Raw genomic sequence first — 18,527 nt, forward strand, 5'->3', positions numbered from 1 at the left:
CTGCGGTAGGAGAAACGTTGGCTGCCCGGAGTTGATGAATGCTTTCCCACTTCAGTCGAATTATGCTCAACCAGTTCCTGCCGAGTAAGGAAGGGCCCTTTCCAGGAATGACGATCAGGGGTAGGTGAAACTCACGGTTATCGTAGCCCACCGTGACGTCACATGTACCGCAGGGAACAATCTTCTCACCTGTATAGGTGGAGAGTCCATAGGTAGTAGGTTTCAGATGGGGTCGGTCAGCATCACTCCACAGGTTTGTGAAAACAGCATGGCTGATGAGCGAGACGGCCGCACCAGTGTCGACCTCCATTTGCAATGGTCGATTGTTGACGACAACATTGGCAAGAAGAGGGTCCCGCCTATGGTGAGAATCAATATGAAGCAGGTCATACGATTCTGAGTTGTCGGAAACAGAGCTCACCTGGTCAAGCTCGGGTTCCACCGAACCGATAAACTGATGAATCTTGTCAGCAGCTTTTCCTTTTCCCGATTTGCGAGTGATGCAAGCTGGAGCAATATGGCCAGTTTTCGAACAGAAATGGCAGGTGGCATCTTTGAACCGACACGTCTCCGGAGGGTGCTTTCCGTTGCACCGAAAACAGTTGTTGTGGGTTTGAGACTGCACTGGCTTCTGACGAGGAGCCTTGTTCCAACGTTTTGGCTGAACATGATCCAACCGATTCACAGCAGGGCTGGTACCAGACGAGCGAGCGGCACCGATGCTTGTAGCGTTGCGTTCAGCACTTTCCATGGAAATGGCGGTGTCTCTGGCATTTTGGAACGTCAGTCTTCTCTCAGCAAGCAGGCGTCTACGAGTGCGGTCATCGGACATGCCAACCACCAGCAAATCACGAAGCATGTCATCGATCGTGTCCCCAAACTCACACAGATGTGACCGTTTTTTGAGGTGTGCAATGAAGTCTGCGATCAACTGACCTTGCTGCTGTCTGCACATGTAAAAATTAAACCGACACAGGATGACTGAAGGAGAAGGGTTACAATGTTCCTTCAAAGCGGCCTTGAGCTCTGCATACGTGAGCTCCTGGATTGTCCGAGGCCGAATCAGGTTTTTAACAAGTGTGAACGTCTCACCTCCGCAAACGGACAGGAAGACGGCCTTCATCCGGCCTTCGGTCGCGATGCCGTTCGCCTCGAAGTAGAAAGACAACCGCTCAGAATACGTGTCAAAATCCCCCTCATGAGGGTCGAATTCATCGATATGGCCGAAAGAAGTCATGGTCTAGATGTTTATCCTCGTCGCCATGTAAAGTATCTCGACAAACTGCGATCAATTGTCGTACGCGTTTATTCACTCTGCCGATCAAGGCCCGATTCACAGCAGCGCCATCCGAGGTCTGGCGTAGGGATACAACCCGGTCCCGGTGTAGGGATACAACGGTGAATATTTGCACTGCATACATGACAGTTGTCCCGAGGGACTCAGAAAAATTAACTGACTTCCGGTGCGGACCGGATGGCCTAACATTGGAGTCCTGCTTATGTTACAGTGCTTATATTTAATTCCCCAGCCTCATTGTCAGGTGTAATGGTGTCTGAACAGGTGGAGCCTCAGGTTATGATGTCATGTAGAGACCACTTACCCATCTGCAGTGTTAATGAGGTACCGTGAAATGGGGTGAATAGGGACACAAATTGAAAAAAAGTTCGGAAACTTTTTTTGCTGAAAATTGATAACCATACTGATTTGTTGATATTTGGGTTGAAAGTGTTCTCTTGTTTTTTTAAAAAGCAACTTATAGTCCCTACTAGTACCGACTGCAAAACCGCAATGAGCCGGCGAAGCCAAAACCTCTTGCCACTATTTTACCCATCACCATGGCATCAGTAGGTTAGGTAGTTGGTAGTAGGTAGGTAGGTAGTTGGTAGTAGGTAGGTAGGTAGTTGGTAGTAGGTAGGTGTAGTAGGTACCGTACCTGGTAAGACTTGGTAAAAGAGAAGAGCAGACAGTCCTCCCCAATGGCAATACCTGCATACAATAAATGTCACAAGAAGCTTAAGGAAGTAACTATACGATGTGCTAGCTTAAGGCCTATTTTTAACTGGGCTTAACATACGTTTTCACAGTAAGTGTGTAGTCTTCTAACTTCAGTCGCTGTCAGGCACCAGGACTGGTTCTCTGACCCTCCGGGCACGGCAGCTTCCTCCACCAGAAGACGTTAGCTTGCAGTGATTAATTCGGTGAATTCCGTCTCAACTTCGGATATTTCCGGCCGTGAAAAACTATCCGTATTTCTAAACTAAATTTGTAAACCGCTTATACCATATTTCTGGCCGTGAAAAACTATCCCATACGGCCGCGAGATTTCTAAAAAATAATTATTCGTCAATGTTAGAATATTTGACGCCGTTTTCACCGTCCGAAACGCGTAATAAGCTTTAAAAAAAAATTTTTTCAAATGCTCGAATCTCATTGGTTCTGGTGTTGATGACGATTTTCGTTGAAGATACCGAGGTTGGTCTTAACGTATTTTAATTACTAATTAGAGGTTTCATTAGATTGTGAATCAAATAACGACGGGTGAAACAAACTCCTATTGAACTTTTTCGCAATTGTTTTATGCAAACTTCCGCATCCGGTCGATGGCGCCCACCATTGAGCGCTTTCATTTTAGAAATATTTTTGCAAATGCTCGACTCTCATTGGGTTCGGTGTTTGGTGACGCATTTTGTTGAAGATAACCAGGCCCGTGCGGGCCGATGTTGGTCTTAAATTATTTTATTAATACATCGGAGGTGCATAAGATTGTGAATCAAACGACAACGGGTGAAAGAAACTCCTAATGAACGTTTTAAATTTGTTATGCATACTTCCGCCTCCGCAAGATGGCTGCGCCCACTGCGCTTCGGATTCTCGAGCCAAGGCATAATCAGGTTTTCAACATAATACGTACTCGTTTATTGACAACACCGGCTTCGCCGGCTATTAACCCCATATATGGGTTAAATAGGAATAAACAGGATTTTTATGGCTGTCCCTATTCACACCGTTTTGCGGGTGAATAGGGACAGTCACGAATACAAAAAAATAATAATCAAGAAATAGGGACAGTTTGGAGAAACTTTTTATCCCATTTTTTTTTTCATTGGCACCATGGTTTATATTATGGGTGCCTATTATGTGCATCCATCTGAGCTATCAATTTAGCAATAAGTTGGAAACTCAGGATTGTTTCTTGATTATTATTTTTTTGTAATAGTGACTGTCACTATTCACCCGTAAAACGGAGTGAATGGGGACAGCCATAAAAATCCTATTTATTCCTATTTAACCCATATATGGGGTTAATAGGGACTATAAGTTGCTTTTAAAAAAACAAGAGAACACTTTCAACCCAAATATCAACAAATCAGTATGGTTATCAATTTTCAGCAAAAAAGGTTTCCGAACTTTTTTTCACCTTGTCCCTATTCACCTTGTGAATTCACCCCATTCGTGGAAGAGCTCAAACACAGAATAGACCAGGATGCAACAGCACAAATGGAGCAACAGAAAGAGAGAGGGAAGGGAAACACCAACAACAGAGCCAAGGGACAAAATGGACGGAGACGGACAAACAAGCTATTTGGGTAAGGATGAGGGTTAGAGGAAAATGTAGGAGGTTATATCTGGTGAGATGGCAAATAACATTCACATTGGTAATGACAAGAACGTTCCTCGTTTGAATTGCCCTTTGAGCAGGAACATTAATTATGATGCATAAAGATGATTCCTGGACCTTGTTGAGGGGAGGGCAACACATGTTCCTGTAAGACCTTATTTATTTATCGTCATTAATATGGATCAAGTTCATGCAAAAGGTTTCAGCAATGCTACTTCACATGACGCTTGCATGTCCCAAATCTACTTCCTGGCCACAGATGGGGGAATATTATTTTTTTGCATTTTCTGCAGACCCACGCCTTCATCACTTTCAAGGAGATACCTGGATTTGTCCATTGTACATACCGATTCGCAAATGGAAAAACCTGCATAGTGTCCAATGATTTCACTCCTCAATGACAGACTTGACATCGCAATGAATTGTTAAATAATATATAAATCAGTATTTTTTTGATTATCCACATGATTGTGTTTCAGCCAGGACTGTTTCAAATATTCTGAGAATGCTTTGTCACCTCCAAAAACCAAAGGGTGCACGAGTTGCATGGGATACCATGTGTAGATCAGTGACCCCCCCCCAAAAAATCTCAATTTAATCCTTTTTAAATTCAAGCTGTAACACAAAATGTGAAAAATTCAAGGGGTGTGAATACTTTTTGAATGCACTGTATGCATGTATGTCTCATGCAGTCTCACGTTATAAACACACAGAGTTATCAGTCCCCAGCGATTTTGACCGAAATAATGCAGAAATCAAGAAAATGACCAAATACCAGAACCTCAAGAATGAAGTGAAAAGATCCTGGAAGCTGAATAGCACCAACCTTGTACCGGTGACTATTGGAGCACCAGGAATGATAAAAAAAAGAATGTTAGAGATCTTAAAAACCATCACTGGGAACATTACGACAAAAACTACAGTTGGAAGCTGTCCGAGGCTCGGTGACCTCGGTGACGATCCTCAACAGCCCTCGGAACAAAACTTTTGAGAATAAGAAAACTTTACAAACAGGTCCGTGAATCATGATCCCTTACTAAAACGGAAGTGGATACTTCGAGACCTGGGAGGACTCGGCACGGTACCACCTTCTGAAATCCACATATGGACATAACCAACAACACAGGCAGATTTGAATCTGGAGATTTTATTTCGTGTGAAAGCAACATGACGCATGTTATTATTAAACAACAACTAGACTCGATGACATGACGTTGAGTGTCCGCTCAGAGACTGGAAGGTCAGTGGAGTCAAACCAAACAATGAGAATGGTACTTCTGCTTCCTTGCTTGGTGCTCGGCCTTTAAAAAGTACAGAGCATGGAAAAAACAAAACCATAGGTTGGTACCACAGTGCAGATAACATTACTATAACAGGGTTTATGATTGTGCTGTTGCCTTCTTGCTATTGTGAGCTTGTCATACCTGGTGTTGGCCTAATGGTTAGGGTGGCGGGCTTGGGATCCCAAGGTCCTGAGTTCGAATCCCATTCATGAATGAGTACCAGAGTACTGGGTCCTCTCTGAAAGAGGTTGGTGGCAGGATTTGTATTCCGGCCGCTGTAAAAACACCTTATTCCGGAGCACACACAGTGGTGTGTCGGATGGTGCTGAGGAGTCGTCCAAGGATGCAGCGACGTGCTGATCCAGCAGTATGCTCCTATATATATATAATTTTAATATTATTTTTATTTCTAATATATATATATATATATATAGTGAGCAAAACACGTTAATCCAAAACTGAACATCACAGCTGCTCTTGCACACAAACAGCAACTTCGAAAGCCAAGGGTGCACCATCAGCATAAACTCATGTCATTTGGCAAGTACAGCCAAAAATGGTACAGCCTTGGCAAGTACGACTCATTCAATTATTACATTGTCATTTGGCCTTGGCAAGTACAGCCAAAAATGGAATCTACATGCAGACCAGCTTCAGGAAATGCGTCAACTTGCACTGTAAGTGAAACATTTGCAGCTGTACTTAAGATATACATCCATAAACAAAGGAGGGAAGGGAGGAGGAGGGGGGGGGGGGGGAATAATTTATTGGGTGGAGAGAAAGGATTGGCAAACTCGGTCAAAAAAAGAAGAAGAAGAAGAAAAAAAGTCTAGCTGGCAGCAACAATTCAAAGCATTTGTTGTAAAAATAAAACCGACTTGTTCCAGTAAATTCTAATTATACAATAGTCTAGCTGCATTCTTTCAACGTTTCTAAATGTAGTAGTAATTACACTTGATGTCGTAATTTTACGATAGTAGTAATGTCACTGCAATTTCACATTGGATTCCAAACTCCCAGCAAAAACAAACAAATGCAGAAACAGAGAAAATATCCTTCAACAGATGCATATGGCTCACATTGCTGGGAAGGCCTCACCAAGTAGTAATTAATTTGAGCATCATCTATTTATTATGTATGCAGATAGGGTGAGATATTCACATCTCAATCTCCAAATTATTAATAAACTCCATTATTTGGCTCCTTAGACAAAATAGACGTTCTTACTCAAAAGCTTCGATCGTCTCTAACAAAGCAAGCTTGACGTGACAAAGTGGATTTTACTGGCAATTTGTAATTGAAAACCTCAATGCAACACATGACCCGACAACCAACATTCCATTCATACCAAAAAAAAAAAAAAAAAAAAAAAATTCTCAATGCAAGACTCACACACGTCTCCGAGAACGTCAATAAACCTTAAAGTCAAACTGCAAACATTTCAAGAAAATGCATTTATTGAAGATAAAATGACTGAACAGGAAGCTATAAAAAGCTCATTATAGATATCATTTGAACGACTCTCAGATCGAGGTACAATTCTTCATTTTTAAAATTGTTATTTATTTCCATGGCTGGGTGTCTATCTAGATTATTATCCAAACCAATAACTACGTACAAAACAAGTGCTGGTTAAATGCAGGTCTCGAGTCTCCATCAAAATGGATTTTAAAACGATACAGAGGATCTTGCCGATTGCCAACATGCAAGGGCAACCATTTACAGGCATGCACGGCGAGGGCAAAGTTTCAATGACAGATGCATTCTTGAAGTGTTAATGCAACTTTAAATTTCTTTGTTCATTATTCTAGTGCAACGGCGACGCAGCGTATGCCATTCTTCACAGCACAATGTATCCCGTTCATGTTCCCTGAAGGAAGCTGGGCGGTTGGATTCCAAAGTCCCAGCAAAAGCAAACAAAAGCAGAAACGGAGAAAATATCCTTCAACAGATGCATTTGGCTCACATTGCTGGGAAGGCCTCACCAAGTGTTGGTTCAGCAGGTTTCAAGAACAAAACACCGGAAAACGTCACAATGTTCATTTGTTACTCTGAAAAAGTTACTGTTCCATGTACCAGTACATATATTTCTTTTTTTGCCTCCCACCCCACCCCCAACTTGTGCTTTGTGATGAATGCAAATTAGAAAATTTCTTTCAAAAAAATTTATTAAAGGACATTTTGTTTCACCTTCAACCCCCATCTCTCCCTAGGGCTTGTAAAATAACCAAGAGGTAGACGCGCACACGCACACACATGCCTAAGCCATCCATATTGGGGTTTGGAATCTCGACCCAGCTACAAACTGTCATCCTCGTGCTTTGTCGGCAGGATGCTAAGCCGGAGGTCCAGTCTGCCAGCACTGGTCATTCATTGGTGGGCGCTAAAGATCCCACGGCGTCTTTTCGCAGTAGGCAAGTCATGGCTGGAACCAGAAACAGATTCCTACCACCTCTCGTCAAACGTCAGGCTTGGCCAGCCAGTTTCCATGAAACTTGGGCCCAAATCCTTGCTTGGCCGACCCAACGAGGGGAGATCAACTCGGACGGATGAAGCACATAGTAGCTCTTTGTGTTTAATACAAACTGCCACCTTTTACATATCAGCATTAGGCTTAACCAGGAAAAGCTTTTCAAATCCATTTAACAAAATCATTCTGCATAAACAAATATACAATGCATCGTGTGTGTGTGTATATATATATATATATTTTTTTTTTTTTTTTTTTTTTTTTTTTAACCTGAGGTCATCAAGAATGACCTTGCTCATTTATTTATATTCTGAAAATACAGGATGCGACAATAAAAGGGAATTGTTGATACGAGCTTCAAGTATGGATGTAAAAGAGGCCATCGGGTCCATATCACTTGCATCTCGTTGCCCCCTCAATTATTACATTTCCATCTGTTATTTTTGATCATTAAAAAAAAAAAAAAATCCAATCAGCAAACACTCATTAGTGCACAATCTTATTGGAGCTGAGGCAGCGTATTTAATTTGCACAACTCGTGGGGTTGGGACCTGCTGGCCCGTTCCGGATGGAATTTTTTATGGCCGAGTTTACTGCCACACCATGGACGATTCTCCACTGGATGAAAGTGGGTTGTTTTTGTTTCTTCAACGTGATCACACTCGTGTACAAGGCAACAAAAGACAAATGTTGAAGTAGAACGCCACAACTCGCAGCTTTATTACGTCGAAGGGGATAGAATCGCACTTGTAATCAAATTTAAAAGCAAATTTCCTGCAGTTCAGCATGGAAACCATTTTCGGCGTTGCCTTCGAGCACCTTTCCTCCGCTTCATGATCATTTCGTGCAGCCTTGCCAGGCCCTCGTGCAGACCTCGGCCGGTGTCGGCACTGACGGCCTGCATATGCCAAGCCATTCCCGTGCCAAATTCAGACAATCCCAAAATTTTCTCAAGTTTAACGGCTCCTACCGACTGAGGTAAATCTTGCTTATTGGCAAATACGAGCAGGGGTACTTCCTGAGCCCGGGGCAACCGGACCACACGGAGAAGCTCGGCACGGGCCTCCTCAAAACGCTCGGGATCCGCAGAGTCCACGACGAAAATCAGGGCGTCCGCTCCCCGTGCATAAGAACGCCACAGCGGCCGCAGTTTATCCTGCCCACCGACGTCCCAGAAATGGAAGGGGACGCACTGACGTGAAGGAGTCAGTTGTAACTGCAGACGCTCGGTGTTGAAGCCGACAGTCGGCAAAGTGCGCACGTTCTCGCCCAGCTTGAGGCGGTAGAGCAGCGAGGTCTTACCGGCAAAGTCCAAGCCGAATATAGCAACGTGCAGTCGGTGGAAGCGTGATAGGCTGGACAAGGCAGGCCCCAGCTCACCGGCGAAACAGTTTCCCATCTTCCAGGCTGTAGGATTGAAAAGAAAGGCCCAAACAGTCAAACTTGTTCAATGCACAAAAATTATCGCTTCCATAGAGTTAAAAATAAATAAATGCGGCAAAACTCATTTCAGCAGCTTCCCAGAAATCTCATAGGATAACTAAGGTGGCAGCACCATCAATACCAAAACGGATGGTGCTAAAAGGTTTCGACAAACCTTTCATTTAAACCATAAATAACATCGGACTGTGATTAGCTTGTGGAACTAGTTAAACATTTGAGAGAAAAAAAAAATTGCCATCAAGGCCGATTACAATATATTTCAAACAAACAGTTTATGGAACCTTCAGACCTTTCAACAAACCACTGTGAATGAAATGACTGAAACTCGCGCTGATCTACAACCCCTTCGAAAAGCTGGCAGTAGGGACGGACCATGGCTAGAAGAGCTTACCTGGGATGATCGAGGATGGAAAGTCCTTAGCTCGTTTCCATAGCAACAGAGGCCACGTGACGGAGTTCAAATACTTTTTCGCAAGCCATATCCGATTCCGTGCAAGAAACGATGGAATGCACAGTATTGTGCAACGGATTTATTTGGGAGGAAGACGGCAGCAGGTCCGTTTATAGCGCAGCGATACCGTGCAAGCCGAACGAGCCCGGATGGGCGACGAGTCCGTCTGAGATGATGTAAAAGCATTTACACATCAGGTGCTCAGATAAGCTCGCTTATAAGAATTGCATTGCAAGTACATGACTTACTCACGTAAGATTATTATTGCAAGTAATGTCATGCGATTTTTGAGTTGAACTTAGAGCCTAGTGCGGTGAAAAAAAAGTTTTTTTTTGTTTTTTTTGGATTCAAGATCGAGGCTCGTGTAAGAGCTGACATCAATCACAAAAATAAACAAACGGACACACAAAACATACAATAAAGGGAGCGGGAGACAATATGGGGAGAGAGAGGGAGGCACACAACTACAACAGCAGAGAACAGGGACATCGGGAGATCTGTGGGAGGGAGAGGGCTTGGGGGGAGGAGGCATGGGAGGGTGGGTGGGAAAGGTATAAAACACATGGACACTGCTAGGACTTTCAGGAAACAAAGAAGTCGGGATTTCAAAAGAAAGTGGATCTGGGGTGAATTAACATGGGTAGAAGAGATCAAGGTTTTGGATGGGGGAAGATAAGAGATGGTCGTGAGCAGCTGTTTTAAAGACCTGGAGGGAGGAGTGGGATTGAAGAGAGTGAGGGAGTTTGTTCCAGGGGCGGGAGAAAAGAGGAATTAAGGAGAAGGTGAGCAGAGAGTCTTGATTTTGGCAGTTTCACCAGAAGAGGGTTGTTGGCAGATATTGTGCGACCTGTAGGAATATTTGGGAGACAGAGCACAGAGAGAGAGCAGGGAGAGCAAGGCCGGAGAGGAGTCGGTAGAAGACAGAAAGACCACCAACCTGCCTGCGGTGAGTGAGTTAAAGGCCCTCAGAGTTAGCTTCATCGCGGGAGATTCCAATGATTCTCAAAAATATTGGCTGAAAATTGAAAACGGTTATGGTTTGGCTGAAAACGGTGATGGCATGGTTTTTAACATAATCTTCATAAATTTGAAGGAAAGGGTAGGAAACCTTCTCCGAGCCCGCACGAGCCCGACACTAGGAAACATGACGAGGATTTTTTTTTTCCCCCTTTCTAGCCACCCTTGCCGAGACGTAGACCTGACATCCATGTGGACAGCAATCCTGAATGGCTACTTAGATAAGGAAGAGACAATTTGACCCAAGAGGCCTTTGTCACTTCTTTGGATCCACAGTTCCCCGATGTAGATTCGCCGAGCACAGACAAGTCTGCAAAGCAAAGAAGGTGAAGTTGTAGATAGAGATCGAGAATGAAAACAAGATACTGCATCAACTCCAGGGAGCTTGGTCTTTAAATGATGAGGAATCATTATTGTCAATTTTTGTTTCATTTTTTTTCTCAACCGCCTGGTGAATTATAATGAAAGGTGAGGAGCGGCGATGTTCAGAGACGAGTTGTGCTGACGTCACAGGTGCACACAAGGCCCGTCACACTGGCTTATTATCAAGTCGATGCAATGTGATGGCACAGAAACCAAAAGGTAATCTTATTTGGCCTCCACATCAACACGGAGCACATGTTGTGCAATATATGCCCATTTATCACCACAGAGGATTGTAAGAATGGCCAATTACTAATTAGCAAGTCTCCTTTCCGAGCAGGGGTACTTCCCTCTGTTATTTACCAGTTTCAGAATCATTGGAATCTCCCGCGATGAAGCCAACTCCGAGGGCCTTTCACTCCCTCACCACAGGCAGGTTGGTGGTCTTTCTGTCTTCTACAGACTCCTCTCCGGCCTTGCTCCCCCAGCTCTCTCTGGGCTCTGTCCGCCCAATATTCCTACAGGTCGCACAAGATCTGCCAGCAACCCTCTTATGGTTAAACTGCCAAAGTCTAGGCTCTCTGCTCACCTTCACTCCTTCATTCCCCTTTTCTCCCGCCTCTGGAACAAACTCCCTCACTCTCTTCAATCCCACTCCTCCCTCCAGGTCTTGAAAACAGCTGTTCACCACCATCTCTTATCTTCCCCCATACAAAACCTTGATCTCTTCTACCCCCGTTAATTCATCCCAGATCCACTTTTTTGGAAATATGAACTTATTTGCTGGAAGTCCTTACAGTGTCCATGTGTTTTACACCTCTCCCACCCCCCCCCCCCCCCCCACAAGCCCTCCCATCCCCACAGATCTTCCGCTGTCCCTGTTCGCTGCTGTTGTACATGTGTGCTTCCCTCTCTCTCCCCATTTTGTCTCCCGCTCCCTTTATCATATGTTGTATGTGTCCCTTTTTTTGTGATTGACGTTAGCTCTTACATGAGCCTCGATCTTGTATACAAAAAAAAAAGAGAAAAAAAAAGGCCTTTCCTGCAAAATTGTCATGCTAATTCATTTGTTATGATAGATCACAGTGCATCCATGGCAACGCTACGAGCAGATCGCCTCCACAATAGGACTACAGAACCAATGGGAGTGACTGGATTATTTGGAAGTAAACAAGGCAAGGCCATTGCCCCTATCAAAATGTACGCACGTACAAGTGACGCGATGTTTATTCGAGTCGCACAATCTTCTCCCTCCCACTAACAGCGGTGTTTTATTACAGTAGAAAAATGACATAGTAACCATGGCAACTGCATGATTACGAGACTGTACAACTTGACGCTGTGTTCGATCTGCAGAGTCTTTGCGCTCAATTCCACCGCGGCCTGCGGCAGTCTTCAATTATAGCATTGCTATTTGGAAATGAGACATACTCCATTTATTTTTACATCGTCTCCCACCCGAGGAATAAAAGTTGTGGAGGAGCAACTCGGGGATGCGTTGTGGGCACGGCTGGGGATTCAAAATTGAATCCACATCCAGAACAGGTGCACATTGCATAATGAACAGTAAGTGACGGAAGGATGAAAAGGGCAACTTAATCTGGCTGCACATTAGTCACCTTTCGCTGCACACCTGGACATGTTCAATGGTACCATGTATGGCAACAGTGACGTCATTCCCTCATCTTGCCAGCATTTGATCAAGTTACAAGTTCCTAATAAAATATGTCAAATAATCTTTGGAATAAAGATAATAAACTAATAACAGGATGCAGGGAGTGGATCCAGATTTTTAAAAGGCAAGAAGGGGGGGGGGGGCAGCCTTCTCTTGCAAATGTTATACGTGGGAAGTTCAGAAATGCAGGAGGGGTGGGGAGTATTGGAAAATTGGTTGATGGTGGGGGAGGGGGAAGTTATCAAATAGGATGATATGGCGGGGGGAGTTAATACACATTGGGTGATACGAGGAGGTTGGGGGGGTGGGGGGGGTTGAGTCCGTAAATTAGGTGATATGGAGGGAGGAGAGTTCATAAATCCGGTGACCATGGAAGGGGTGGGGAGTTAATAAATTGAGTGACTGATGGGGGGTGTGGGGGGGGGGGGGTAGTTAGTAGATTGGGTGATATGGGGGGGGGGGTGAATTAGCAGTTCGGGTGATATAGGGTGGTGGTGCGTTAGTAGATTGGGTGACATGGGGAGGGGGGGGGTGAATTAGCAGTTCGGGTGATATGGGGTGGGGGTGAGTTAGCAGTTCAGGTGATATGGGGTGGGGGTGAGTTAGCAGTTTGGGTCATATGGGGGGGGGGGGGGGGAAGAGTTAGTCGATTGGGTGATATGGGGGGGGAGTGTGTGTGAATTAGCAGTTCGGGTGATATGGGGGGGGGGGGGTTAGCAGTTTGGGTCATGGGGGGGGGGTAGGGAGTTAGTTAGCAGATTGGGTGATTGGGGGGGGGGGGGGAATGGGTGGGGAGTTAATAAATTGGGAGACATGGGGGGGGAGGGAAGGGGTGGGGAGTTAATAAATTGGGTGACATGGGGGGGTGGTTAGTTAGTAGATTGGGTGATATGGGGGGGGGGGGGAGGGAGGGGTGAGTTAGCAGGTCGGATCATATGGGGGGGGGGGGAGGGTGTGAGTTAGCAGATTGGGTGATTTGAGGAGGGGGTGGGTTAGTTAGCAGATTGGGCGATTTCACGGGGGGGGGGGGGGAGGGGAGTTAGTTAGCAGATTGGGTGATTTGGGGTGCTTCTGCTGATTGGGTGCTTCTTGCTTTTTGCTTCTGGGTGTTTCTGCTGTTTTGGGATTTTGTTTTGGGTTTTTGTTTTGAATGGGTTTTTGTTTTGGGATTGGGTGCTTCTGCTGTCAACAATGGATGGAGGTCCTCAATGCCAAACAGGAAATTAGAGCTGTCTCCCTCGACATATCACGTGCCTTCGATACGGTCTGGCACCCCGCTCTGCTCACCAAACTCTCCTCCTTTGGTATCCATGGAAATCTCCATGCATGGCTGGCGGACTTCCTCTCTCGTCATAGTCAACGTGTGGCCCTGAATGGGTTTCTCTTATCTCCTCTTCCTGTTCAAGCTGGAGTTCCCCAAGGCAGTGTTCTGGGCCCTGTGCTTTTTCTGGTCTTCATCAATGATCTCTCTGACTCTCTTGAAAATCCTCTCTATCTCTTTGCTGACGACTCCACTCTCTGCCGCTCCATTCCTCATCCCTCAGATCGGCAGTCTGCAGCCTCCTCACTCTCTGCAGACCTGGACAAAATCACAGACTGGTCAAACAAATGGAACATGTCTTTCAATCCTGACAAATCTCACACTCTTACGATGTCTCTCCGAAAAGACCGACTGGACAACCCTCCCATCTACTTTCTGAATAATCCTCTCCAAGAAGTTCTGTCACTCAAGCTTTTGGGTCTCGCTATCTGCCATGATCTTTCCTGGGAAAACCACATTTCCAAGCTGGCCTCCAAAGCCAGTCGCCGATTGGGCATCCTCCGTCATGCGAAGTCCTTCCTTGGCACACCTGAGCTCCTCACCACATACAAGGCTTTCATCCACAGCTCAATGGAATACTGCTCTCCCCTCTGGGCTGGTGCTCCTGCCTCACACCTAGCTCGTCTTCACGCTGTTGAAACCAAAGCGTTCAGAATCATTGGAATCTCCCGCGATGACGCTATCTCTGAGGGCCTTTCACTTACTCACCGCAGGCAGGATGGTGGTCTTTCCGTCTTCTACTGACTCCTCTCCGGCCTTGCTCCCCCAGCTCTCTCTGGGCTCTGTCCCCCAAATATTCCTGCAGGTCGCACAAGATCTGCCTGCAACCCTCTTATGGTTAAACTGCCAAAATCAAGACTCTCTGCTCACCTTCACTCCTTCATTTCTCTTTTCTCCCGCCTCTGGAACAAACTCTCTCACTCTCTTCAATCCCAATCCTCCCTCCAGGTCTTTAAAACGGCTGTTCACCACCATCTCTTATCTTCCCCAATCCAAAACCTTGATCTTTTCTACCCCCGCTAATTTCACCCCAAATCCACTTTTTTGAGGTGACTTTTGTCTTCTTTCCTGGAAGTCCTTGGTGTCCTTGCATTTTATACCTATCCTGCCTCCCCCCCAGGCCCTCTGCCTCCCACACATCTGCCCTCAAATGAGGTCCTTGAGGTCCCTGCCCTCAAATGTTGTGTTTGTGTGCTTCCTCCCCTTCTCTCCCCATCTTGTCGACCGCTCCCATTTTAATATACTTTGTTTACTTGTTTGTTTGATTTGTTTGTTTGATAAATGTTAGCTCTTTCACGAGCCTCGACTCTGTATACATTAAAAAAAAAATTTTGAGGGGAGGGGGGGGGGGGTTAGTTAGCAGTTCGGGTGATATGGGGTGGGGGTGAGTTAGCAGTTCAGGTGATATGGGGTGGGGGTGAGTTAGCAGTTTGGGTCATATGGGGGGGGGGGGGGGAAGAGTTAGTCGATTGGGTGATATGGGGGGGGAGTGTGTGTGAATTAGCAGTTCGGGTGATATGGGGGGGGGGGGTTAGCAGTTTGGGTCATGGGGGGGGGGGGGGTAGGGAGTTAGTTAGCAGATTGGGTGATTGGGGGGGGGGGGGGAATGGGTGGGGAGTTAATAAATTGGGAGACATGGGGGGGGAGGGAAGGGGTGGGGAGTTAATAAATTGGGTGACATGGGGGGGTGGTTAGTTAGTAGATTGGGTGATATGGGGGGGGGGGGAGGGAGGGGTGAGTTAGCAGGTCGGATCATATGGGGGGGGGGGAGGGTGTGAGTTAGCAGATTGGGTGATTTGAGGAGGGGGTGGGTTAGTTAGCAGATTGGGCGATTTCACGGGGGGGGGGGGGGAGGGGAGTTAGTTAGCAGATTGGGTGATTTGGGGTGCTTCTGCTGATTGGGTGCTTCTTGCTTTTTGCTTCTGGGTGTTTCTGCTGTTTTGGGATTTTGTTTTGGGTTTTTGTTTTGAATGGGTTTTTGTTTTGGGATTGGGTGCTTCTGCTGTCAACAATGGATGGAGGTCCTCAATGCCAAACAGGAAATTAGAGCTGTCTCCCTCGACATATCACGTGCCTTCGATACGGTCTGGCACCCCGCTCTGCTCACCAAACTCTCCTCCTTTGGTATCCATGGAAATCTCCATGCATGGCTGGCGGACTTCCTCTCTCGTCATAGTCAACGTGTGGCCCTGAATGGGTTTCTCTTATCTCCTCTTCCTGTTCAAGCTGGAGTTCCCCAAGGCAGTGTTCTGGGCCCTGTGCTTTTTCTGGTCTTCATCAATGATCTCTCTGACTCTCTTGAAAATCCTCTCTATCTCTTTGCTGACGACTCCACTCTCTGCCGCTCCATTCCTCATCCCTCAGATCGGCAGTCTGCAGCCTCCTCACTCTCTGCAGACCTGGACAAAATCACAGACTGGTCAAACAAATGGAACATGTCTTTCAATCCTGACAAATCTCACACTCTTACGATGTCTCTCCGAAAAGACCGACTGGACAACCCTCCCATCTACTTTCTGAATAATCCTCTCCAAGAAGTTCTGTCACTCAAGCTTTTGGGTCTCGCTATCTGCCATGATCTTTCCTGGGAAAACCACATTTCCAAGCTGGCCTCCAAAGCCAGTCGCCGATTGGGCATCCTCCGTCATGCGAAGTCCTTCCTTGGCACACCTGAGCTCCTCACCACATACAAGGCTTTCATCCACAGCTCAATGGAATACTGCTCTCCCCTCTGGGCTGGTGCTCCTGCCTCACACCTAGCTCGTCTTCACGCTGTTGAAACCAAAGCGTTCAGAATCATTGGAATCTCCCGCGATGACGCTATCTCTGAGGGCCTTTCACTTACTCACCGCAGGCAGGATGGTGGTCTTTCCGTCTTCTACTGACTCCTCTCCGGCCTTGCTCCCCCAGCTCTCTCTGGGCTCTGTCCCCCAAATATTCCTGCAGGTCGCACAAGATCTGCCTGCAACCCTCTTATGGTTAAACTGCCAAAATCAAGACTCTCTGCTCACCTTCACTCCTTCATTTCTCTTTTCTCCCGCCTCTGGAACAAACTCTCTCACTCTCTTCAATCCCAATCCTCCCTCCAGGTCTTTAAAACGGCTGTTCACCACCATCTCTTATCTTCCCCAATCCAAAACCTTGATCTTTTCTACCCCCGCTAATTTCACCCCAAATCCACTTTTTTGAGGTGACTTTTGTCTTCTTTCCTGGAAGTCCTTGGTGTCCTTGCATTTTATACCTATCCTGCCTCCCCCCCAGGCCCTCTGCCTCCCACACATCTGCCCTCAAATGAGGTCCTTGAGGTCCCTGCCCTCAAATGTTGTGTTTGTGTGCTTCCTCCCCTTCTCTCCCCATCTTGTCGACCGCTCCCATTTTAATATACTTTGTTTACTTGTTTGTTTGATTTGTTTGTTTGATAAATGTTAGCTCTTTCACGAGCCTCGACTCTGTATACATTAAAAAAAAAATTTTGAGGGGAGGGGGGGGGGGGTTAGTTAGCAGATTAGGTGATTTGAGGGGGGTGGGGGGGGGGTTAGTTAGATCGGGTGATTTGAGGAGGAGGGGAGTTAGTATTAGGGAGGGGAGGTGAGTTAGTAAATCGAGTGATTATGATGCAGGCAGCAGATCCCACTCGTCACTCCCAGAGCATTTAAAGTAATCCCTTTGTGTACATTAGTCTAACTGTTCATGTAATGAAAAAAAGTGGAGATTACACGAAACAGAGAAACATTTATACTTTTATCGTATTCAAGTCAATTCTCTTTAAAAACACAATGACCATCTATATCCATCTCTGACATTTTAAAAACTCGGCAAAACATTAATTAAGCTAAAATTAATTTAAACATTTATATGCTGGTTCGATAGGAGCAGGTTGTGCAGAATACCTAATGGGAGGCTCTTCCGTAACCACACCTGAACCCACCTGCGCAATGTGGATGTGAGACGGGCATGGCGGCCCAACCGACCTCATCGATCCTGAGTCGATAAACTATTGGCTTTTTCGATTTGTCCATCATTCCACGCTGGATGCATCGTACGTGGATATAACAAACAATGGCCGCATTTTAAACCTATCGACTCAATCATTGGTCCGTAGGGATTGGATAGATAATAATAAATTAATAATCCCAGGTGGCACATCAGTTTGCGCAGCACACCCAGGTGAGGTCGATTTACATACATCTCAGGTGTTACAAACAGTTCGTTTTTTTGAAAAAAAAAAACCCACAAGATTAGGCAAGCAAATTAAACCCACAATCAAGGACAGCAAATACAAAGTGAAACCAGGTAAGCATAGCTCACCTTGAGCTTCACTTATCGATCTTCCACGGCCGCGGCATTCCGTCCTGCGTGGATCCTTCGCGCGTTCCCACGAGCAAGGCCTCAAACCGACGACGCATCCTCGGAACGCGGCTTTTACGGTGCCCCGCCCACAGCCACGCCCACCGCGTCAAAATCCCTTCAGCCACGCCCACACCCTCAACCACCCGTTTCTCATCACACCGTGCACGTGACCTTTCATCCGTCGACTTACTCGTTATTCCTCCAAACATTTTACTTTGTTCCATTGCTTTCTAATCTTAGTAAGGGAAACATATGAAAATCTGTTAACTAAATTGTTACCAAAAAATTTCTTCACCAATATGTTTGTAAAGGTGTGTAATAACATGTGTTAAAATGTTGAAGGTCAACTCCCGTGGGAAACCCAGAAAAAAAGCTGTTGAATTCGGGTACCGAAAAATTATTTTCGAGAATTTTTATTTTTTTTAATCGGCCCTTAAGTAACTTATGAGGGGTCAAATAAGGGTTTTTCATGATTCTGAGTTGATTGTTAACATTTCTATTTCACCACAGACACTCCTTTGTGGAAAAATAATT

General features: G+C 45.7%; 1 protein-coding gene across 2 annotated transcripts; it reads right to left on the reverse strand.

The window, feature by feature from the left end:
- Positions 1–8,063: 8,063 nt before the first annotated feature.
- LOC137418472 (ADP-ribosylation factor-like protein 4A) lies at positions 8,064–18,075 on the reverse strand. Of its 2 annotated transcripts, XM_068104538.2 has the most exons (3): positions 17,952–18,054; positions 9,208–9,433; positions 8,064–8,780 (listed from the first exon to the last, which is right to left on the reverse strand). In XM_068104538.2, exon 3 carries the CDS (start codon positions 8,770–8,772, stop codon positions 8,155–8,157), a length of 618 nt encoding a protein of 205 aa, XP_067960639.1. In that variant the 5' UTR covers positions 8,773–8,780; positions 9,208–9,433; positions 17,952–18,054; the 3' UTR covers positions 8,064–8,154. The 2 variants fall into 2 exon arrangements, with proteins under 2 accessions (XP_067960639.1, XP_067960638.1); XM_068104537.2 differs by lacking the exon at positions 9,208–9,433 and having other exon boundaries at positions 17,952–18,075.
- Positions 18,076–18,527: the final 452 nt, after the last annotated feature.

This window comes from Myxine glutinosa, chromosome 7 (assembly GCF_964187855.1).
Source record: "Myxine glutinosa chromosome 7, kmMyxGlut1.1, whole genome shotgun sequence".
In the NCBI taxonomy this organism is placed as follows: Eukaryota; Metazoa; Chordata; class Myxini; order Myxiniformes; family Myxinidae; genus Myxine; species Myxine glutinosa.

Bases quoted from the DNA above. Each gene is read 5' to 3' on its own strand.
- LOC137418472 (XM_068104537.2), bottom strand. From the start codon at position 8,772: ATGGGAAACTGTTTCGCCGGTGAGCTGGGGCCTGCCTTGTCCAGCCTA.